We start from the raw sequence: 25,689 nt of genomic DNA on the forward strand, positions 1-25,689 counted from the left end.
CAATGTACGCCACTAGATTTTAATAAAGACTATGGAACGACTGGGACACTCATGCAACTCTGACCTGGATTCACCAAAAGTAAACCATGGTACCATGGAAACTCACTAACACTCCACTCCGTGACGTTTCTCCTTGTAATTGGCTAAAATATTTCGGGCTAAGAATTATTTTCACTGCACCGAGTTCCAATAATCAAACAAATTATTACAAAAATCTAAGAATTCCTTAACACTGAGCGCTATAACCAAATGCGCATATTCCAAATTTATTACAATATCTACATTGTGTTACAATCTTGGTTATCTGTTTGCATTTATCTCTTATATATACCGGCAACAATGCAACTTGAATAATAATATGCCCTCATAAAAATAGGTCACTGTGAGCCATGTTTTGAGCTTTACTGAATATTATTAAATTGAGTGGATTAAATTTGTCTCTCTAGAACTGTTAATGATAGAATAATTAAATTATATGATTGATTATGGTACCATATCTATAAAATTAAAGAAGGTTCTTGCGACTTACCTTTCAATGTTTTACTGCTTGCAAACGTTGGTCATTATGGCACGTACTTTTCGTACTTTACGCTTAATTTATTTGGGTTAAAATTTGTTTAAATTAAGTTCTTAGTATTCATTTCATGGTTGCTGTTAACTTTAAATGTATGGATTCTAATAATTAGATGCATCTATGTTATATACTACGCCATCAGGACCAAAGAGAGTCATTGTGACCTACATTTTATGCCGTACCAACACGTGACAAGTAAATATATATATATATATATATATATATATATATATATATATATATATATATATATATATATATATATATATATATATATAAAAGCAAAAATGAACTGCCTTTCTGACCAGTGCATTTGAAAGTACGAATATATATGGTAAACTCTTCATATTATTGGCTATACATTTCATGTTGTGACGGACTACTCGAAACAGGTTAACTGTGTATTGTACAACTGAAGAGGTGGGTATTATTTGAGTGGACTGCACGCATTTCACATGAAGCCTCAGCTGTAGTGGTTAATGAAGGTAGCAAGTGACCATGCTGGTTTGCACTCAACGGTCACTCTAAGCCTGTGACTTCCTCTCATTAAATCCAACTTCTAGAGATGGACAGTGATAACAAAGAAAAAACTGAACGCTGTAAGGTGCTGAAAGAACATTAGAAAATAAATGCAGAGTTTAATGACAAATGAGTTTAGGCACAGGATGACTTGAGAGTCCATTCTGGCGGCTTATTACTTTGGCAATCTGATTGATGCCTTTGATCTATATGCGTCTATTGCAGGTACTACGTATCGGCACAAATGCTTCTACTAAGCCACACAGTTAACTCCATTTTTCAGCACACAATAGGCTATACATGGCGGCCAGTATTAATGGCGGAGGAAGAACCCGGGAAATCCCCGGAAAGAACCACCGACCCACGAGAAGCTATTGGCAAGCTTTCTCACATACCCACATTGGCCGAATCCGAGACTCGAACCCACGCAGTCTATGGCGTTGTTTTAGCCCAGTAAATGTAAACATATCTACACACAGCAAATACATAGCTCTTCACGGCAAGAAAAATACCACACAAAAGTATATACCTCGGTCCCATACATCATCTTATCAAAACCAATTCGAGCAACATTAAATCTGGCCAAACTTAATAAATAAAAATACCCAAAAGCTAAGTCCAAACTTTTGTATTGTACCTGTTGGTTTCTAATCTTTGTTTGATGAGAAACTAAAGCAAGATACTAACAATAAAGAGGAAAACACTTTTTTTTAAAAAAAGTGATTGTGCAATATCTCACTATAACCTATTAAAATGACAATATTTTCAATAGAAAGACTAACACAGCCATATGATATATACATACATATATATATATACACAGCCATATGATATATACATACATACATATATATATATATATATATATATATATATATATATATATATATATATATATATATATATATATATATATATATATATATATATATATATATATATATATATATATATATATATATATTTGATTAACTGATTAAGTTAGAACAAACATGATTTATTACGTCATTGCAAATATATAAAATTAGAAGCGGGCACTGTACCGGTACTAAAGCTATACAATTGGCGTTATATGGAAAGAAGTTACCATGAGACATACATATTTTCATAGATTATTGTCCGCTTTATCTATGTTCTATTTAATGGGATTTAAGATTTAACATTACATTGGCAAGGATGGAAGATCAAGACTACGGACACATTTTTCTTGAGCATGATGCAATTATGTTTGCATCAAGTGCGCAATTGTTAAATGACAAATAAACACACGCGATTGCTTTCTTTCATGATTACGTCATAGGGGGACAGTTTAGCTATAAAACAACCAATATAACTCTACTGAACGTTATTTGTGATTCGCCCAGAATGAGGTTGTTTCGATACTGTGCGAAAACTTGGAGAAAGTAATCCGGAAGCGTCTTTCAACTTTGCGATAGCAATAAAAATCTCATTAACTATAGAAGGTATGCCGAATATGGCTTAATCACAAGGTTTACAACAAAGACAGCAGTTTGCCGAGGCTGCATAATATTTCTTCGATGAACAACGAAAGAACACAGAAATTAGATTTACATCACGTGCTAACCCAGAAGTATTTTAATAATGAGCAGACTTAGTTCGTAATTAATTATCCAGATATTCCTAAAAACTTAGCAAATGTAACATCCTGTCCATGAACCTTTACCTACGTAATAGTCATGTAGATTTCAATGTGTTTTCAGATTCAGATATTCCTTAACATCCCATTCATAATGAACTGTATGTGTATGTTTTAAATTGTTAAGTGATAATTAAACCTTTTAGTATAGGTGTGTCCTGAAACCTTCCAAAGCTATCCCTGTATACATAAGGAGAAAGTATTCTTTTACATGTAATTTACAAGCATATGACATTTTAATATTTATAGCCAAGTTTGGCTGAATTATTTGCATATTTTCTTTTTCATTTTAGGGTTTTCTTATCTGAGTAGGACACAGTGAGACTGTTAAATGTGCTAGAACTATCAATATGTATACTACTTATTCTTTTTTACTACAAAATGTTTACTATTTAATTGCTGTTCGGATGTAATGGTGATCTTGGCTATTATGAAATAAAACTAATTAATGTCTGTAACTCTGCTTAATCAAGGTCTCAAAAACATCCAATTGGTAATTTAGGTATAACCTATTTCTTGTCACGCGCGCCAAAACAATCCAATTAAACATGCCATTGAACCATCCAGATTGCGGAAATTGAATTAACAATGAGATGATTAAGACGATATTGCCCAGCATAATTCTAGGCATACATTTTCTATTAATATACGATTTATATTCTAAAGTTTATCATCTAGGTTTGATTTTTTGTGTGTATGAGATTTTATTATGGGTTGCATCTGTACTACTGCCAATATTTATTACTGAATTTATTAAATGTTTTACTATAATATTGCAATTTCGAGTCTTCAGATTCCATGTGAGTGACTTTATGTGTAGTTTTAAAATTACACACGTTAATATTCATAATTATGTCTTTTCAACTTGAAATGTCTTCGTTGCAGTTGACAAATTTCATTTTATAACACACTGTTAGGCATCAAACTGGTAAAACATTTAGCATCCTAGAAGAGACACAGTAGGTTTTAAAGTTGCAAGATAGCTGTTAGCATAACGCAGTTTGCAATTATTTAATGCTCAAGTATGCCAACAGAGGGCGCTGTGATGTTCAATGAAAATAATGAGCGTGGGTTGTGTATATTGCACATTCTAATCATGTTAGATGGATATTTCGATCAGGCCTGTCCTGCATCTCGTAGAAAGGTAAAACTGGATGAAAACGAGGACAATGTAAATGCTTCTTAGGTCCATATATAGAAGTTCTGAACAGGTTTGTGTAATTACCTTCATCGTAACGTACTCCTCAGAATGAAAAAATATATAAAGAACACGGAAGATTGTCTGTAGTCACAAATATGACAATTTTTTTATTTGTACATATTTATGGAGACGAATTGAGAGCTTATACATCGAGCCTGTGAAAACACCGGAGAGCAGAGAAAAGAAACAAACATAAACCTCGTAATATGTCTGTGTTTCGCGAACGCGATTAGTACAGAGAACTTCAAGTACATACCAAATTTAATAAATTTGGGTTCGGAAAAAACTATTTTTTGATTTGCAGAAGGCACTTTGTGAAGTTATGTGTAAATCCATAACATTGTGCTTTTTGTTTTCTCTCCAGATTGTACAGCATAGACTTTATGAATACTGGAAATGCCGTTAAAAAGAAAATTTTCACTAGAAATGCTATTAAAGGAAATAGTGCACTGGAAATGCCATTAAAAGACAGATTATACTGGAAATACCATCAAAATAAAGAGTACACTGGAAATGCCATTAAAATAAAGATTACACTAGAAATGCCATTAAAATAAAGAGTACACTGTAAATGCCATTAAAATAATGAGTACACTGAAAATACCATTAAAATAAATATTGTACTGAAGATGCTTTAAAAGAAAGAGTGCACTGGAAATGTCATTAAAATAACGAGTACACTCGCACCAGATCATCAGTTCTTTGGAAAAAATGATGAAGGTTGAGTTTAACGATCAGTGGACTGGTGTTCACTCATTAAGAAGGTGTGCGCATAAAAATATTGGTTGCTACGTAAATGTATGTCATTTATTGCGGGTAGTGACTCAGTATAAGAAAACTGCCCAAGATATCCAGTATCCCAAAACATTCTAATATTATGTACCTGACATCTGCTAAGTCGCCCCAAACATTCTAATATTATGTACCTGATATCTGCTAAGTCGCCCCAAACATTCTAATATTATGTTCCTGACATCTGCTAAGTCGCCCCAAACATTCTAATATTATGTACCTGACATCTGCTAAGTCGCCCCAAACATTCTAATATTATGTACCTGACATCTCCTAAGTCGCCCCAAACATTCTAATATTATGTACCTGACATCTGCTAAGTCGCCCCAAACATTCTAATATTATGTACCTGACATCTGCTAAGTCGCCCCAAACATTCTAATATTATGTACCTGACATCTGCTAAGTCGCCCCAAACATTCTAATATTATGTTCCTGACATCTGCTAAGTCACCCCAAACATTCTTATCGTATGCATCTGATATCTGTCTAATACCCGCAAATGTTTTAATATTATGTACATTAAATCTATTAGGTATTCCAAACAATTCTAATAGTATGTACCTGATATTGGTTAAGTATCCCTGAACATTTTAATCAGGGGCGCCAGAAGAATTAATGCGTAGTGATGGTGGTAAACATGTAGTGGTCGGCTAATACGTTTCACGGATGTAGACCAAAACATGTCTAGAGGTGAAATCGGGCGGTCGGTGGGGGTGGAGCGGCAAGCCCCTCGTCCCCACCTCTGTGTGCTGGCACCCATGATTCTAATATTCTATACCTGACATCTGTTGAGTATCATCAGGTGTTCTAATATTATGTACCTGACATATGTTGAGTATCATCAGGCGTTCTAATAGTATGTACCTGACAGATGTTGAGTATCATCAGGCGTTCTAATATTATGTACCTGACATATGTTGAATATCATCAGGCGTTCTAATATTATATGCCTGACATCTGTCGAGTATCATCAGGCGTTCTAATAGTATGTACCTGACAGATGTTGAGTATCTTCAGGCGTTCTAATATTATGTACCTGACATATGTTGAGTATCATCAGGCGTTCTAATAGTATATACCTGACAGATGTTGAGTATCATCAGGCGTTATAATATTATGTACCTGACAGATGTTGAGTATCATCAGGCGTTCTAATAGTATGTACCTGACAGATGTTGAGTATCACCAGGCGTTCTAATAGTATGTACTTGACATATGTTGAGTATCATCAGGCGTTCTAATATTATATACCTGACATCTGTTGAGTATCGTCAGGCGTTCTAATAGTATGTACGTGACAGATGTTGAGTATCATAAGGCGTTCTAATAGCATGTACCTGACATATGTTGAGTATCATCAGGCGTTCTAATAGTATGTACTTGACAGATGTTGATTATCATAAGGCGTTCTAACATTATGTACCTGAGATGTGTTGAGTATCATCAGACGTTTTAATATTATGTACCTGACATCTGTTAAGTATCCCCAAATGTTATAATACTCTGACCTGACATCTGTTAAGTATTCCCATATATTATGGTATTATGTACCTGCAAAATCTGCATAAAGGAATAAAAACACAAAATTTGTTACACATAAGAAGAAACATGCAGGTTTAGCACTAGTTCAATATCTGATAGTTTCTGAGTAACTGATTCAGTGACCTCTTTTTTTACATTTTGAAAGCATTTTAGTATTTCAGGCATAAGAAGTTTTCCGAATCATCTCTTTTTGTCTGACTAAAGTTCCTGAATGGATACACTAAATGATTTTTATATCCAGAAACAGAAGCCAGGTTGTTATACTAGTGTATTATCTATTATATGGGTGATAAGATAAGGAATACTGATATTTACCTGACGAAGGGGTTAATGATATATAACTGCAGAACATATTTATGTTATTTACCCCGTGGGATAAATCAGTTCTTACCTCTTGCCCATCAAATTAAAAACCTTCAGGTGAGAAAACGTCGAAATCTGGATGCTTGATAATTGGAAAAGGCCCTATCTATCTGGAAAATGTGTAATAAGATCTTTCTTTTCTTTTGTTTTTTTTTTTGAGAGAGAGAGAGAGAGAGCTATCTTTAAAAAAAAATTATCTTTATTTCAAAAAAGAGATGAGGTTTTATTTGATGACGTAATCCTCAGAAAAAGGTAATATTTCTTTGTTTTAGTAAGCACAGGTAATATAATCAAAAACAGATCTAAAACGCAAAGTTTCATAGTATGTAACTTATTTGAAACCGAGCAAATTAATTTCCACAGAGAAAAACTTATTTTCCCCTATGCACATTCCTTGTATTATAATATGAATCAAAGTTTATATAAATCATTGCCTTTCTCTGTGATCGCTACTCAAATTTGGAGGCCCGCACTTTCTGATCGATTGCATTTTTGTTTTATTTACTGTGTATGGAAAAGATGTTACGTATGTCGATAAAAAATCGTCCCTTGCGCTCCAGCAAACGTTTGAACTCAGCAAACCGCGTGTGATTGTTGCATGATTACCAATCTGAATAACTATTTTCAATAACTAAAACATATATCACTGCCAAATGAGTCTTAACGAGCTCTTGGCATAAAAAATTAGGTCACAAAACATTTAAATTTGCTGTTCAGGGCAAGCTGCAACCGATCTCTTTGACCTTGTGACCTTACAACACATTTGCTGCGGAGAATGTAAACGTTACTTTATTTCAATCATCACATACTCGCGCACCTCTGTCGACAAAATTATACGCTCGCCCACTTTCAGTCAAATCATCATTACAAGGTTTTCCTCGCGATACAGTCATAGGAAACCCAGAATGAGACCGCCCCAAATGGGTATAAGTAAAACCTGTATACGCGCAAACTTCCGTTTTGAAAAGAGATTTATACAAAATTATAAGCACATGTTAAACCTGCCCAATCATATGAGCAGCCTACGTAAGCATGGAGTGTTCAGGAACAGAGTTTAGTTCGAATCGTAAGTTGGAAGAGCATTCTTCTTCTTCTTCTTCTTCCTCTTCTTCTTCTTCTTCTTCTTCTTCTTCTTATTATTATTATTATTATTGTTGTTGTTGTTGTTGTTATTGTTATTATTGTTATTATTATTATTAGTATTATTATTATTGTTGTTGTTATTATTATTATTGTTGTTGTTGTTGTTATTATTATTATTGTAATCCATTTAATCATTTCAGTGACTTAAATTACGTTATATATATATATATATATATATATATATATATATATATATATATATATATATATATATATATATATTCTTAATTTGCATGAAAAAGATCACATAATGAGAAAGTAAGGATATGAAAGCGAAACACTCCAAACAATCGCAAACGCAGTAAATAGTAGAAAAGTTGAACACTGCAGATATCAAAGTATACAATCAGTCCATTAAGCCAAACATTTACGATAGGAAAAAAAATGTGTTATAATGAAGAAAGAAAATTCATTGGATAATGTAAATGAGAAAGGTAAGTGAATTAATAAAAATAGTTCATAAGATACGTAATGGGGAAGCCACAAATCCATAGCTTGGAGCGTGTTCTTCAACGGAACGCTTTTTCTACATTTACTTAATAGCGATTTACAATTTAAACATCACTTTATTTTCTTTAATGTACATAAACTTAGGATATAAAAGAAAATGGATTTTATAATCATTCTCGACATATTTCGCGTGTTCAAACACTGTGTTCATTATGCAGAACATGTATATTAAATTCGCCTGTACATAGTTGTTAACTTCTATCATCCAGGTTGAATTCCTACGTCCAAAACTAGTAGTGTACACACAGTTTTTTTTACCACAACTGTCTCAGGATTATTTTTCCATTTTGTTTTGGATATTTGTATCTCCAAATTATTCAAACGTTTTAGAGTATATTACTGCTGAAGTTATTCAAGTGTTTTGGAATCATTTGTTACGGATAAATGCGTGACAGGTGGAATCATGCGTTATGGATAAATGCGTGACACGTGGAATGATGTGTTATAGATAAAGACGTGACACGTGGAATCATATTATGTAAAATGCGTGACATTTGGAATCATGCGTTTTGGATAAATGTATGACGTGTGCCGAGACGTTCTTTCACGGAAAGCATGTTTATTCTCAATTTAAGTATTTAAAAAGGGAGGCTTAATAGATCGGAAACATATTAACATGTTAATGTAGGATGTGGTTGATGCTAGGCCAAGGTTTAACGTCTTGAGTAAATCTTGGGATGATACATTTACATATACATATCACCTGTTGTACATTTTTTTATGTAATAATTACATCTATGTGTACAGATGATATTATTATTTCTTTAAAAGTATTGCTTTGGGCGTTTCTTCTTGCTGGTCAAAACTCCTTAATTGAAACAATATTCGTCACTTTAAAATCCCAATTCTTCAAGAAGACTTCACCAAATGAACGTCATTTGTTTAAAACGAAACCATAAAACATTGCAGCAGAGGTTCAGCTATTGCATTTAATTTATTTGATTGTTAGCCGCCTCGTGCGGAAATAGCTTCACAAACTTCTTTGCAAACAAGCAGTCTGTGCTTTTGCTGTAATACCATATTTGTGCGACCGCTCCAGTGGCCTTAGTGGTTAGAGCGCTAGCATCATAAATGGGAGGTTGCGGGTTCGAACCCTGGACGAATCATACCAAAGCTTTTATTAAAGAAATGGTATTGGCAGCTGCCTCGCTTGGCGCTCAGCATTAAGAGGTTAGTGTTATGACTGGTCGGCCTGGTGTCAGGATATTGTGACTGGGTGGGACATTATGCTGCATGTCTGTGGCATGATGCCCCAGTGCTAGACATCACTATAAACTGTCCCACTGAAGATATCCTAGTGATATAACTTAAATTGTAAAAGCTACGTGAGAAAACCGAATTGTCACACACACACACACACACACACACACACACACACACACACACACTTGTTGTGTACATGTGCCTGTTGCATATGGGGATGTACGCGCATATTCAGCGGCCCTTTTAGACGGTTATAAAAACAACAGCAAGAGCCTCAACTGAGCTTCAGTTTCTCTCAATGAATTCTTTATCTGTTTTGTTTAATCATTGCTGACTGACCTTGTGAAAATTGAAAGATTGTCGAGTTGTAGTGTGAATTTAGCCACATACAAACTTAGGGCAGACCCCTATCAAATGTGTAATGTATTTCGTCGTCATTAAATGTGACGTGTACATCTGCACTTTGTGTTAAACATTTAAGCGCATCTTTTCTTAATTGAAATCAACAAATTTACATTTTTATAGTGTTGAAAGTTATTCATCAATACAGCTACTTTTAACACACGTTTAGCATGTCCAAACAAACATATTATCTTTTGATACCGACTTTTTCTTTTCGTCTTTAACTCATGCATGATATTAATCATCTCTTTTTGAAAATTAAATAATTAAATACGAAGCAAGTTTGTGCCATTATTATGAATTGACCCATTTTAAGCCTATAATTGTGTGTACGAGAGAGATAGATAGATAGATAGATAGATAGATAGATATACATATATTGTTTTTCTAAACGAGTGTTTGACATAAGATTTATTACACTTTGGAAATATTATTAACATCGTGTAGTTTTAGTTGTCATATCGCCACATGAGTGGCTGGTTTAAAAATCATACTAAAATAAAATAAGGTCGGCTCATTAGCCGTGTCTTGCTCATTACTATATATATCTTTGATAAGTATAACACAAAATATGTCATTAAACTAAAAAGTTTTCTATGGAATGCTCAAGTATAATAATAGCACATTGGTGTGCCGTTGGATCCATTTATGCTTGTGTCCGTTGGGAAGATTCGGCAAGCTGATATTCAAGCGATCGTGTTACCTAAGTTTTCATCGTACAGTATATTAGGGAAAATCCCAGCGTGTGCTAGGATAGTCTTACGACAATATGTGAACAGAATGAATTATGTGTGCGGTGTAAGTTCAAAATAGGGTCAAGAAACCGTTGAACACATATACATGCTTTTCACACCGTAACACACGGCGTGATACTTTAAAAATCTCAAACATTACACGAAAACCGCTAATTTAAAATAATCACGAGCTCATCAGCCATTGGTCACGTGTAAACATTACATATATATATATTTATAGCTGGTTACCACCGAAACGTTATGCCACGGTTTTCGCGGTATTCCTATACATGTAATTTAATGCTTTGAAAATTTCCGTCTGTCTTTGATTTATAGCAAAATAATACTCTATCAATTATGTTATCTAAAACAAACCAAAATATAATTATCTTGAGATAAACTGAAATAAAACATCTCTGCTCAAAATAAAATCGCAGCCCTCCCGCCCTCCGAAAATTAGATGCTCTGTACCTTATTTGCTAATTGCATGTTGATTTTGTATCAGTTGTACTCCAAAAATCTGTAACTAAAGTGGGATCATTCAGCTTACACTAGAGCTGACATCCTGTAAATGACATAATGCTGAAATTACAGAGCATGCTGGAAAATGGTAAGTAGTGACATTGAATCATACCATTTACTAGCTACACTACTGATACAGTAGTAAGGGAAACTTTTAGTGGGATGCCAAGACTTGGGCTAAATACTTATCAGAGAGGGGCCAGTAAACATAAAAATACATACTCAGCAATTGAGAAAATATTTAGTGGACATGAGAAATTGCGTAAAATTCAAACCGAAAACAAATGCTCTTCTGAAAATCTAAGGATAATTCACAGTCTTACACATTAACATACACTAGTAAATAACTAAACAATCACATTTTCGTTCAATCCGAAAGTTTTCCAAAAGCTGGATTTGTCCAAATATCGTTCGCACTATCCCATTTAGCCACCTGGCAAACGTGTAATTAAAGAATCACCCCAAAAATTATTGTAATATTCAAATTTATTTGTAACAAATACAACGGTTTTATAAAAGCCAAAAATAATTTTTTAAACGATTTTGTCATGAAAAATGAAATCGGTAGAGAGATTACTAGGTAATATTAGTAGATTACTTACTGACGAAAACTATCGACGTACCGATACAGTGAGAAAGTACGTTGATACTTACCACCGGAAATAAATACCCCGACACATCGGTATACTGGTAATACCGCGCACCTCTACTCAATATTATTAATGTTATTACTAGTAATAGTAGCAGTAGTAGTAGTAGTAGATGTTGTTGTTGTTATTATTATTATTAGTATTAGTAACAGTAGTAGTAGTAGTAGTAATAGTAGTAGTGTTTTCATCATTAGTAGTAGTATCAATAATAGTAGTAATAGTGGTAGATGTTGTTTTTATTATTAATAATAGTAGTAGTAGTAGTGTTTTTATCATTAGTAGTAGTATCAGTAATAGTAGTAATAATAGTAGATATTGTTGTTGTTATTATTAACTATTAGTAATAGTAGTTATAGTAGTAGATGGTGTTTTCATCATTAGTAGCAGTATTAATAATAGTAGTAATAATAGTAGATGTTGTTGTTATTATTGTTATTAGTAGCAGTAGTAGTAGATGGTGATTTTATCAGTAGTAGTAGTATCAGTAATAGTAGTAGATGTTATTATTATTAGTAGCATATATAGTAGCAGTAGTACTAATACTACTACTACTACATTATTAACATATTTGGTTTAGTGCACTATTAAAAAGAGTCAGAAATACGACTATATGCTGTTCTCTCTCAGATTTATGTGACTCTTTAAAAAATCACTGATTTGAGATTGTTTTGTGTACTAGGACAAAACAACGATGAAACTTAATTGACAGTTTGTTCTGTGTACCAGGACAACACAACGATGTCAGTGTTATTTGACAGTTTGTTTTGTGTACCAGGACAACACTATGATGTCAATGTTAATTGACAGTTTGCTTTGTGTACCAGGACAACACAATTATGCCAATGTTAATTGACAGTTTGTTTTGTGTACCAGTACAACTCAGTGATGCCAGTGTTAACTGACATTTTGTTGTTTTTTTTGCCACAGGACAACACAATGATGCCGCTGTTAATTGACAGTCTGTTATGTGCAACATGACAACACAATGATGTCACTGTTAATTGACAGTTTGTGTTGTGTACCAGAACAACACAATGATGTCACTGTTTACTGACAGTTTGTTTTGCGTACCGGGACAACACATTGATGTCACTGTTAATTGACAGTTTGTTTTGCGTACCGGGACAAAACATTGATGTCACTGTTAATTGACAGTTTGTTTTGCGTACTGGGACAACACATTGATGTCACTGTTAATTGACAGTTTGTTTTGCGTACCGGGTCAAAACATTGATGTCACTGTTAATTGACAGTTTGTTTTGCGTACTGGGACAACACATTGATGTCACTGTTAATTGACAGTTTAAATATGCTTGCGAAACCAAAGAAGGCCTCTTTCTTCGGCTATCTTTTATTATTAGACTTTGAAACAGCTGGATATACTTCAGAAAAATCAGAGGTCTTTGCTCACCAAAACAACTGATATTTTGTTTAATGACAATGACCAAAATTGTGTGTTTGTTAATTTGTTATTATTCTGGCCCTCTGGGCAAACTAAAACAACACAGAGATTTAGCCCGTGAACAGTAATTATATTAAAGAAATTGGTGTTTGCGGCCCTAGAGTGGTCTTAGAAAATGCAATCTGGCCCTTGGCCGAAAAAGGTTGTGCACCCTTGGTAGAGAGGACTTGTAAACGTCTGCAGATGTTAATTTGAAATAACGTCGATTTCTTTAATATCGACATTTGAAATTTTGTCACTTGTGATTTAGTTTGAATCGTGTGTGCATTGCCAGCAATGTATTGCTTTCGGTATAGTTAGATAAACATAATTACCAAACCTGTATTGATACTGATAGATGATATGTGGGTCTGATGCCACCTGTTTATGAAAACGTGAATTTTTGCTGCATGTAAATGTTTTCCGGAACACACCTGCGTACAGTTTAGACACTTACCGGCGTTTGGTAACAGCTGTATCTAGCGCGAAACGCAAATTGTCCACCGGAGAGAGGTTTGTGAGTTTCAAGTCGCCAAACATAGGATTATAACATGAAATAGTATGTACATGTCGCCAAAAGAACCCTTCAGCCGACGGTAGCTCAATAGTGGCGATATATACCGGTAGTTCAATAAAATGTACACCGATGAGTGCAGACAAAACTGTTTGCAGATTATGCAGGTCGATCTAAGTCCCTAAACCGCCAGTCAATTTCAATATAGGTGTGTGGGTGATTTATCTGCCTACGTTCGGGATTGATTGAAGACTTTACACGTCAAAACTTTACAGAGACTGTTGGTGAAGGTTCGTGTTCTCAAGTTAACTTTATTTGTGTGATGTTTTATTAATAAAATGAAAAATGACTCGTGGACACGCTGAGAAAGTTTCTTTGGGTTAGGCGAAAATTTTTCTTTTGTAATGTTACTATTGTAGAACAATATGCGTTTCAGTTGCTGTGTAGACATATTCTATATTTATGTAAACAAACAGTTCATAAATAAATCCATTTTGTTAAAATTTTTAGAGTATGTACATGCTTAACAGAAATACGTTTGATGTGAAACTAATTGGCCTAACTTGAAAAGGACAGACATGTATACAATGTTGCTTAATTGTCATGTGTGAACGAAATAATTTAAATGTCAGGAAAGCCACTAAATGGTACTAAATTGCAGGAAAATCGTTGGCGGCCAGGGCTCCGCTTTTGGGCCCGCGGGGGTGGGGGGAGTTCACAGCGCTCTCCCAAACCCTCTAGTTGCTCTGCACTAGCATCCTCGCAAGAACCTTTGCCGGCCTCAGACCTTCTGGACTCGTATTCTGGTCCTTTAGACCATCATCGTCGCCCCTGGGCACTATTTACTCCACTCCGCCTCCCCCCGCGCCATTTACCCTTCGAACGCCACTGCTTCAGAAAGTAGTAGGATTAACCAGTTGCGCACCTCGCAAAGATCAAAATATGAAAGGCATGTGATGAATTGGAAATTAAAAGACGCCTTATTATTGGTAGTAGATTAATCGACACTTTGCCCGCAGTTTAGACACACTATATTTTAAAAAAACGTTTTTCCAATCACTTGTCCACTTTACCTTGCTTTGTTGTGATGACTTCATACAGCTAATTTATGTCATGTTTGTAATTTGAACGAATTAAAACTCACCCTAAAAGTGTAACACGGTAATGTTTCTGCAAAACGTAAATATCCCATGCTCACTGGAGCACTTGCATTATCATATCGTCAGTTTCGGAGGTGCGTAGTTTTTGCACGTTTTCAAGCTCTTCGCTTTCGAAGTTTAGTAAATCTTGCATGTAGTCCGCAATCCCATAATGACTATATGGAAGTGATCGGTTTCGAAACACTCCAGAACTTGTAAAGCTTGGGGTAGTCGATCCACTTCGTTCCTCGTAAAGCCTTGGCATATCGAGCCCTGCTGAAATTGTGTTTTAGAGCAATTGCCCTCTTGCGGTTTAAGAGACCTTTTTCCACAGCAAGTGAAATTCGTTACCAGACCTGTCAGGTATTCAGCAAAGCGATTTTCACCAAGTCTACAGGCATTAACTCAAAATTAAAAGTGGCTTAAATTTTGTAAATTGGAGAAATTTACATACAACAAATAGATGGACAGTAGATACGGTGTTTGCTAGCTTAAATATGTTATGGCTTGATGTGGAACGAAAGTGGAACAACGACGCTTGGCTAGCGAAGATATTAATGACCCGTGACATTAAGGAAAAGGGATGTATACTGCATTCCTTCTCAAAGATTTAAACTTAGGATACCTTAATTGAACTTTCAAATAAAGAGGACGTTCCGGAGACTTGGTGTATCTGTATCAGTATCAATCAGCTCTTGGTGTATTAATCTGTTATATATATAGTATACATTGTATTAATCTGTTATATATAGTACATGTACCATATGAATCCTTCAAGAGTATATACAAAGAGCAACAGTGAGTATACATCATTAGAATATATTATATAATATTAGTGTTTTGCATCTAAAAACATTTGAAAATGCAAGAGCGAAAAATGATATATATGCTTCATGGTTCTATATAAACATATCTAACTGTTTTGGTAAAGAATTGGCAGGACTAAATCCTGGAAAAGCATCGCTATTATTCTTGGCTTCCTCTTCTATGGTCCATGAGAGGGGTCAAAGATCAACAGCTCATAACTTTCAATAACCATGACATTTTCATTTGTTATTTCTAATTTTAAAACCAAACTTTATATATATGTATTCACAGCAAGAAGACACAGACAGGAGAGACACGTAACCGCTCCATTAACATTATTTAGTATTTAAAACGTAATGTACATCGATGCACAAAGAATCCCATTGATATACGTTTGGCACTTGTGAAGTGTGTGTCGAATTTTGAATTGTATTAAACTTTAAAGTTGAATGCATTGAGCGTTAAAATTGTATCGCATTTAAGCCAGCAAAGTCTTTGTGAAGGGTCACTTCGACTTTTCTTCTTTTCTACCCCATGTCAGTGTTAAAACATGAAAGGCTACATTTTATGACTGAGTGAGATTTGACCAGGGGCATTGCTACGCTGTTCTGAGAAAGTAAACATTTGAGCTACCAGCCATAACCGCTTGATAGGAACCCATGTCAAATTATCATTTTCAATGGGAAATTGATATGTCGTACTTCACAGATCCTATGCTGTCTGAGAATCTGACTGAATAAATGATTGTCTTGGGGAACGTTTAGGAACCACTGCCTAAGATTGGACAGAATAACTTAAGGCATAAACATTAGAAGCAGTATGAATTTAAAGTGACGACCTTAATCGAAATTCTTTAGTCTTAAAATTTCTGATAGGAGAAGTCTGACTCCGGGGAAAGCCTATAGAGAATAGTGTTTCCCTCGTTAAACAAGAAAGTTACCAGATAGCTGTCTTGTAAGAAAAGACAGGGTTTAGTGCTAGGACTCACAAATTCTGAAAGAGGACAGCATTAGCTTTCTGAGAGAGAGACGGGAGGGACATACATACATACATACATACATACATACATACATACATACATACATATATATATATATATATATATATATATATATATATATATATATATATATATATATATATATATATATATATATATATATATATATATATATATATACACCAAACCACATAGGCTTCCAAAGTAACCTAATATCTGGCTCTCAAACAACTTTCCCAAAGCAGTTCGAAATCCACGAAAAAGGCCTTGAACGTGACTTTTAATCTCGCTATTAGAAACATTTGCAACTCTACATGCACCTACATCGCTTGACATCTGCAGGTCACTTTGCACCTGATCATCAAATTGTGGTCTAATGGTAACTGTTCATTTCATTATCAGCTGGCGATACCCTGGAAAATATTGTATCACAATTTCAATTCTTTTAACTGTGTGTCATTTTATTTCATTTCAGCATGAACCTATGCATTTTACTTCGCCATGACACAGAACGCTCTGGGTTATCTGATCCTTTTGGTGAAGGTGACCTTCAATGCATGTCAAAAGTTGTATTGTAAGTACAAGGTGACCTTCAATGCATGTCAAAAGTTGTATTGTAAGTACAAAGTGACCGTCAATGCATGTCAAAAGTTGTATTTTAAGTAAAAAGTGACCTTCAATGCATGTCAAAAGTTGTATTGTAAGTACAAAGTGACCTTCAATGCATGTCAAAAGTTGTATTGTAAGTAAAAAGTGACCTTCAATGCATGTCAAAAGTTGTATTGTAAGTACAAAGTGACCTTCAATGCATGTCAAAAGTTGTATTGTAAGTACAAAGTGCATATAGCGAATCCTAAAATCGGATCAGCCGTGGTCGGCTGCCGTGGAGTGTCCTATGACAAGGCACATTATTCAAATTGCATTGCCACTAAATAACCTACTTGTGCTGCTGTGCTATAATTGGACGCCCTCACAACTGAAGAGGATCATTGTGGCTTGCATTGTGCACCTTTCTAACGTAGGTCAAATGTTTTGCTGGCGCATGAGTACATAGATTCTACCAATCTATATGCATCCTAACCTGTTCAAAAGGCTCGTTTCTGAACAGTACAGTTGAAACTATGAATACTTATGTTTCTTCAACGGTAAAGTTTCCATATTAATGACTTTGCATTGTATATGGTGATAGGTTACCATCATCAAGTTATTTGTCTGATGTAAATGTGAAGGTATACAAGAATCAGATGAGTGGATTGCAGTCTGCTTGTCTGTTGTGTAAGGACGTTGCTGTTGTGGTTAATTCAAGTAATTGCTTATGCATGAAATATACTTTGTTGTGGTGGTAAATCCAAGTAATTGCTTATGCCTGAAATATACTTTGTTGTTGTGGTAAATCTAGGTAATTGTTTATGCATGAACTATACTTTGTTGTGGTGGTAAATCTAAGTAATTGCTTATGCCTGAAATATACTATGTTGTTGTGGTAAATCTAGGTAATTGTTTATGCATGAACTATACTTTGTTGTGGTGTTAAATCCAAGTAATTGCTTATGCATGAAATATAATTTGCTGTTGTGGTTGATCAGTGTACTTTTTGATGCATGAAATATACTTTGCTGTTGTGGTTGATCAACGTACTTGCTTATTCATGAAATATACTTTGATGTTGTGGCTAATCATTATTATTAGTAGTGAAAGGGGTCACCCCTTTCACTACTGTTATTGCTGACGCATGAATTATGCATTGCTGTTGTGGTTAATCAGTGTACTTGCTGATGCACGAAATATACTTTGCTATTGCTGATGCATGAAGAATACGTCGCTGTTGTGGTTAATTAATGTACCTTTTTGATGCATGAAATATACTTCGCTGTTCCGGTTGATCAACGTACTTGCTTATGCATGAAATGTGCATGAAATATACTTTGTTGTTGCTGTTAATCAATGTACTTGTTTATGCATGAAATATGCTTTGATGTTGCCATTAATCACTGTACTGGTTGATGCATGAAATATATATTGATGTTTTGGTTAATTAATGTACTTGCTGATGCATGAAATTTCTTTGCTGTTGTGACTAATCAATGAACTTGCTGATGCATGAAGTATACTTTGGAGTTGTGGTTATTCATTGTACTGGCTGACGCACGAAATATACTTAATCAGTATAATTGCTGATATTGAAGTATACATTATAGTTGTGGTCAAGGAAAATAATTGTTGAAACATGAAGTATAATTTGTTGTTGTGATTAATGAAAGTAATTGCTGATGCATGAAATATGTATTAAATATAATTTTACTGTTGCGGTTAATCGATGTAATTGTTTATGCATGAACTACACTTTGCTGTTGTGGCTAATGGATGTAATTGTTTATGCATGAAGTATACTTTGCTGTTGTGGTTAATGGATGTAATTGTTTATGCATGAAGTATACTTTGCTGTTGTGGTTAATCGATGTAATTGTTTATGCATGAAGTATACTTTGCTGTTGCGGTTAATCGATGTAATTGTTTATGCATGAAGTATACTTTGTTGTTGTGGTTAATCGATGTAATTGTTTATGCATGAAGTATACTTTGCTGTTGTGGCTAATCGATGTAATTGTTTATGCATGAAGTATACTTTGCTGTTGTGGTTAATCGATGTAATTGTTTATGCATGAAGTATACTTTGCTGTTGTGAATAATCAAAGTATTTGCTGATATTGACCCTACAAAATACTGCTATTTTTATTGTTTTATGTTCTTAAACTAAGTAAAAGAAAAGAGCGAAAACCAACAAGCTTTGAAACATATATGATTTCCCTATAATGCAAAGTGAAACTTGAAAGATGAACTTACAATATTGCGAATTAAATTCCAAATGGTCCTAAACGTTCTATCACAAGTCTAAATGTATGAAGTTTCAATTGAATTCTAGTGGTTTTCCAACTAAATTCCATTATTAAATATTTTATGTGCATGTAGTCTGGAATGCGCTAATGCTCCAAAGGCCTGGAATGTTGCGATGCGTTAAAGTCCTTTGATGTATGACAATAATATAATCCAACATGACATTGTCTCAATTTACTATAATTCCAAATTAATGTTTAGCCCAAGAATATTATTAAGCATATTGTAATTCCAGTGAATAATAATTTGAATAAATAAATCCATCCAAAATTAAAAATGAACATAACAATAAGATTAATTCAGCTTCGGATGCTATTGCACAAACAGATAATCCTAATATTGACATGTTTATATACTCCTCCCACTTGACCTAGGTCGCAATTATCATATTTTGGAAATACTCTGTTAGTTTAATATACTATTTCCTTTCTGGAATTGTTTAAAGGTCAGAATCAAGACCGTATCTTAAACTCAGACTGAAGTAAGGATGCTTACAATTAATAAAACAAATGATGTAAATATTTAATCTATATTCATTTAAAAACATTAGCTATTTTGTTGTTTACAAAATCAATATCACTGGTCAGGTACACCGTTAACTTGATTTTGGGCAAAGGTCAGTTACAAAAGGCAGACATTCGTGACATATAATCATGGAGAAAAGCCAGCAAATAATACAAATTCATAATGTATATGGTGAAACGGCTTGTCAGCATAATAATGACTACATGGTGCCGATAAAATTTAAGGTCCAAAATATGACGAAATAATGTTAAAAAAAATGACTTTAGTTAAAACCAAGACCAAAATTGCTTTTATCTAAATTAGTTTTGTGCATAATAATGATATGTTCAATGTGGCTACTGGAGGCTAGTAAAATTTAGGAAGAGGTGGGCTATGAAATCACTGATTAAACTCTGGTTTCATTCCCTTGCAGTCTAGTGAAATAATATTACAAAAGTATAAACTATAAAAATGAAATTTATTATTATTCTTTGCGCAATTCGTACTATTTTGATAGTTGCTGAAGAAATTACAATAATTATATTCATCAGAGAAATCACGTGACCCGTCCATTGAGTATTCAAAGATTGGAACCGTATCAACTTCATCATTTCATCTACACAAAACGTAACCATATATTTTTACAAGTTTGTACATAGACCAGATATCTCAAGCCTCATGGTCGCATCTTACCTGAACCTCAAGCTCTAACATCGCATCTTTGTTTCATTAATGATCATTAGGTTTATGTAATTTAATTCCCATAAGTGTCATACTTTTTTAAGAACAATAATTATCACACACACACAAACACACAAAAAAGCTCGCCGGCCTCAGCACAGAAATTAACAGTTCTTGATGTTTATTTTAGTTTACGTAATGTAATACTGAGTCAATACACATCTTTACTATCTGCAGATTGTCCTCTTGGCTGGGAAAGTTTCGAATATCACTGTTACAGATTTGAATTTGGGGAAGCTCAGTCCTACCAGGATGCCAATAGCGCCTGCTGGGTAAGTAGGGTATTCGTGGTCAACACACCAGCATTTTACAGTTGTGTCCTTGGTTTGATCACCAGTTCGACATACCATAAAATGGTTTAGTCGTTTAACAACCATTAGAAGTACTCACCGGATTCCCCGGTTTCTTTTGAGTCCTATAGCACATAAGCACTGCTGCGAGAGTACTTAGTTTTAGTCGTTTAATTTTTGTACAATGAACTTAAAATTCTAAAATTTAAAATCGTTTAAAATTAATACGATTTTTATACTACCCAAAAAGAGTACGTTCTTCATAATCGTATTTGAAGACTTTATGTAATTCAAACTCTTAATGTGTACACGTATCACTTTTCTATGAACACATATAACGAGTTTGTCCTTTTCCAAGTTCATATTTCTTCTTAAATTCCGAATTACTTCGACCCTGTACCCTATTGGATTCAGATCAGAATTATTTTTCCTTTATAGTCTCAACATTTGTTTCTCAGTAGTAAACTTGCCATATGTTAATCTAAAATGCATGCAAAGATAAACGCACGGTGAAGTTCTTGTCATGGGATATCCTACATTTTTTGGAAATGTAAAGCAAGCAACGTGTAATGGGACATTGATATGAATGTGTACTGTCGGCATCGTACAAACATACAACCATACCATAATGCTGATATTCTAAGAACGAACAATTAGCTTGAATTAATGAATGGAATGCCTAAATCTAACTCTTGTATCACTACCAAAGTGAGGCAGGAAACAATCCTCTAAAAATAGACTGTGACTAAATTCGTACTGGGTACTGACCAGGAAGTAATGAGTAACCAAAGTCTTTTCAAGCTGCATTATTTTATTATTTTAATCAAACTTTTACATTTGAATGCCACAACTATCTGAACTTTTATATGAAAACGTTTTGACTTTCATGGCAAATATGGTTCGCGACAGTTGTCAGAACGCAGGTATTTGGTGGTGTTGCACAAAGTGCAAGTTATGGGCAAAGTGCCATTGAGACAAACACAAAAAATTAGTTTCATCTTCCTGAATTATAGGAAGTGTTCAATGTACTTATACCTTAATTGAAATTCAAGATAAATTCTATCTGAAAAAATTGTTTGAAATATAAAAACAATGATAAATTAATTTTTTAATACAATTTTCAATAAACATGTAAATGAAGAAAAAATAAACTAGCGTAAAATTCAGTTTTCATGCAAACTTTAAAGTTTTGAAAATATACAATTTAGACAGAAAAGTAGACTAATGAATGGTAATTAAAACAAGTGGTAGCTCGAATCTGGAAACGTATAACATGTTGTCCAGGGGTAGAGAAGCAAGATAGTTGACAGCGATGTTTGTAGCAAATTGCAATACACCTGTTCAAAATACATACATACTAAAGAAAAGGTGTTTTATTCCACATTTATTGCAATGACATTTCCAATTCTGATGGGACCCGTACCATATTTTATAGGTAATAGTCACTGCATTTCAAAGTAAATAACAACAAATGGCTACAATATAATAGGAAATTATAGCTCCAGAGAGGTTCTACCTTAGTTTACAATGGTGCTAATTTTTCTGATCAAATTCTAAGCCATGTCTTTGAGGTGTTATATATTGGTGTAGTAGTATGAAAAATAACCTTGTTGGCCTATTTCGAATACACTGGACATGTGTTAGGAAACTGGACGGGGGTGGGGATTTGAACGGACATTGCGAACGGATGACCATTGAATAATAAAGGTCTGACTGTGTATGTGTATATATGCTACACATAGTATTCATGTTATATCTATTGGCTTGATGACCCATTGACAAATGAATTTAAAGCCATACAGTTTAGGTGCGAGCCAGAGTCCAGTTTGCGGTCTTAAAAGATCATGGACCTATTAAATTTTAAGTCAAGTACAGTTATGTAATTACACATTATTGTTTATAATTCTACAAGACCAAACTATAATATTTGGAAAAGAAAATAGATACTAAGAAAATGTACAACATTATAAAAATGATATTAATCAACTGTTCTTATTTTTTATTTCATTTTATGTATTACGCCTTATTAATTTTAAAGTTTTAAGTACAGTTTATATTGCATAATATTATTTTAGTATTCATTAATTTTTAATTATGGAAAATTATCCTATATTTATGTTACAGGTGAAGGGCAGTGCTTTGGTTAGTGTGAACACAAGACTGGAATTTGAGTTTGTAGCCAACTGGTTACTTCGCCATGATATATACAAGTAATTAGTTTTTCACCTTTCCCACTAACATAATCAATGTTGGTGCATAAATGAGTTAATAAACCGCACGCAAAAATGGTTAAAATGAAACTGCCTTGAACTAATGTATGAATGTTTTGTTCCAGATGATCTTTCATTTTTTACTGAGCGTTGTAATGGGGATCCCCTACCCGCGAACGGTCTGGTTACCCCGGTCGTCAGAGGTCATGGGCGTTAAAGATACTGATAAAAGCAGAAAAAGCCCCCCCCCCCCGTGGCTTTAAATTGCAGGCTAATCGTTGCGATGGTCATGACTCAACCCCGGACCCCGCTAGTGAAGCTCACAGCGCTCCCCGAACCCAATAGCTGGTGGGGGCGGGGTAGCGACCCGTCCCAAGAACACCAAACTCACGACTAGCCTTGGCCCTTCGGCCCTCGCATTCAGGCCCTTTGGGAAATCATCGTCGCCCGTTGCGCCATTTGCGTCACTGGCCCTTGGCGCCATGTTCCCTTACATATGTTGTAAATTCAACCTGCCTGACACATGCGACTCAGGGTAACTGGTATGTGGACACATGTTACAAAATGAAGGTTTGTCACGCTACATTTGTACAAATTAAAAACAAACTCACAAAAATTACAATTTCTTAGTCAACGATGTGCTTATCGTGGTTGGTGTTAGACTGACTTTTAATGAATATTTTTCTCTAATCTCAAAATAATGCTTAGACTTTAATTTGATTGGCATCATAAAATGGAACATTGGAGTACATTTTATATTGGATGTGTCACTGGTTCTACGCTTGAAAATATAGTTGTTTTCTTTTTATAGTATCATTATGGGAGTTAGAGAGTATGCGGCCGATTATGGTTATCAGTCCCGATGTTCCCCATTCAGATCAATATATACATTTGAGGGCTCGCAGGCAAATCTATGCGCTATCAAACATTTACTCGATGTAGATCAGTTACCTGTTTAGGTCGCTAGCGCCCCGGTTTCGTGTCTATACGAGGAGATGTAGGTGGCTGATGTAGTCACAATTTCAGCAGCACCAACGAGGGCCGCAGCGGTAATTCAACCACACACACGTGTTTTATTTCATGAGTAGAATCGTTTTCTTGGCGATTTTGTCTTGCAGCTGTTGTTTTGCTTCAGTTATTTTCTCTCTTCATTGTCTATAAGGGTTCCACACAGCTCTCCTAGTAATGCTGTCACCATGAAGTGTAATTGCTCGACAAGCTGGCCTTTTCCGGGTGCGAAACGCTCACGCATTTCCGACTCAGGTTTACCATCAGTGAAACCATCATCATGACAGCGTCGTTCGCGTTGCCTTTAGCGGTTAACATGACTGTGTTTTTGGCTTTGAAAATAGCCTAACGGAATCTCTTCAAAACCTTAATATGTGACTGACAGGAAACGCGACAGAAAACTACAACGAGGCTCATTGTTACTTTCCTTGACGCAGCACAAGTCTAAGGTTGACATTTTGGTCCAAGTTGTTTGCTTGATTCTGAGGCTGCCTACGGAAGAGGAAATGCATCGTCTGATCCATCCTTTTGAAACATCATAGATGGGCCAGCAGATTTCGTATAATCGTCGCTGTATCTGGCGAGTCCAATAATCGTCCTGGGAATGTCGATAGTATGCTTTAATTCCTAACGGTCGATGGAATAACGTGCGCTGTTAAACAACGTCATGACGTCGTTGTTGAAAATCCAGTCCTGGTATCGGTGGCGTAATTGTTATCGATGTAATTGTTCATGTTTTCCCTCGATTTGCAAGAAAACCACACATGGAAGAAACACGTAGATGTGTCCTAAATAGCTTGAGATCCCTAGCCGGGTAAGAATAATAATACCTCGAACGCTGAAACATACTATCGCATACAAACCCATGTAAAACGCAGGCTCATTAAATTTTGTCATTGGTTGTACATTATCAGTTTGGTCTAATATCTTTTCGCCGTCCATAACTAATTCATTTCACATTGCCGCATTCGCTATCGTAAAAAAGCGACTATTTATTGACCATTTTACCAACCGTGGCTGGATTTGTAGCTGTGTAACTTATTGGAAACACAACCGCCTTTGGTTGTCGAGTCACTAATCGTCGTAGTCGATCTTGAATCGATTAAATCTCAGCGATTCTAGATTTTTCAACCGATCCGCAGCAGAGATTTTGATGTTGTAAACAACTCACATAGCAGCTTGCTTTGGGATCAGTGTAGCACGCAAGGTTAGAACAGTGATAATCTTCGGCGCGCCTGTGAATAGTCCCCTGACAACATCACCGAGACCATTTTCATAATATGTCACTTAAACAGGTTTTCTCACGTTGACAACAAGCATGAACA

At 34.9% G+C, this 25,689-nt stretch overlaps 1 protein-coding gene across 1 annotated transcript in view; it reads left to right on the forward strand.

Moving 5' to 3' along the window:
• The first annotated feature begins 7,578 nt into the window (after positions 1-7,578).
• LOC149780081 (contactin-like) overlaps positions 7,579-25,689 on the forward strand; it is a 104,998-nt gene continuing 86,887 nt past the window's right edge. Inside the window, exons 1-4 of the mRNA XM_089936839.1 lie at positions 7,579-7,717; positions 17,192-17,290; positions 21,034-21,128; positions 23,271-23,356. Coding sequence (XP_089792965.1) covers positions 17,218-17,290; positions 21,034-21,128; positions 23,271-23,356 — 254 coding nt within the window. The 5' untranslated portion in view covers positions 7,579-7,717; positions 17,192-17,217. The remainder of the gene's footprint in view (positions 7,718-17,191; positions 17,291-21,033; positions 21,129-23,270; positions 23,357-25,689) is intronic.

Source organism: Sinohyriopsis cumingii, chromosome 16 (assembly GCF_028554795.1).
Source record: "Sinohyriopsis cumingii isolate HCF-2022 chromosome 16, ASM2855479v2, whole genome shotgun sequence".
NCBI classification, from domain to species: domain Eukaryota; kingdom Metazoa; phylum Mollusca; class Bivalvia; order Unionida; family Unionidae; genus Sinohyriopsis; species Sinohyriopsis cumingii.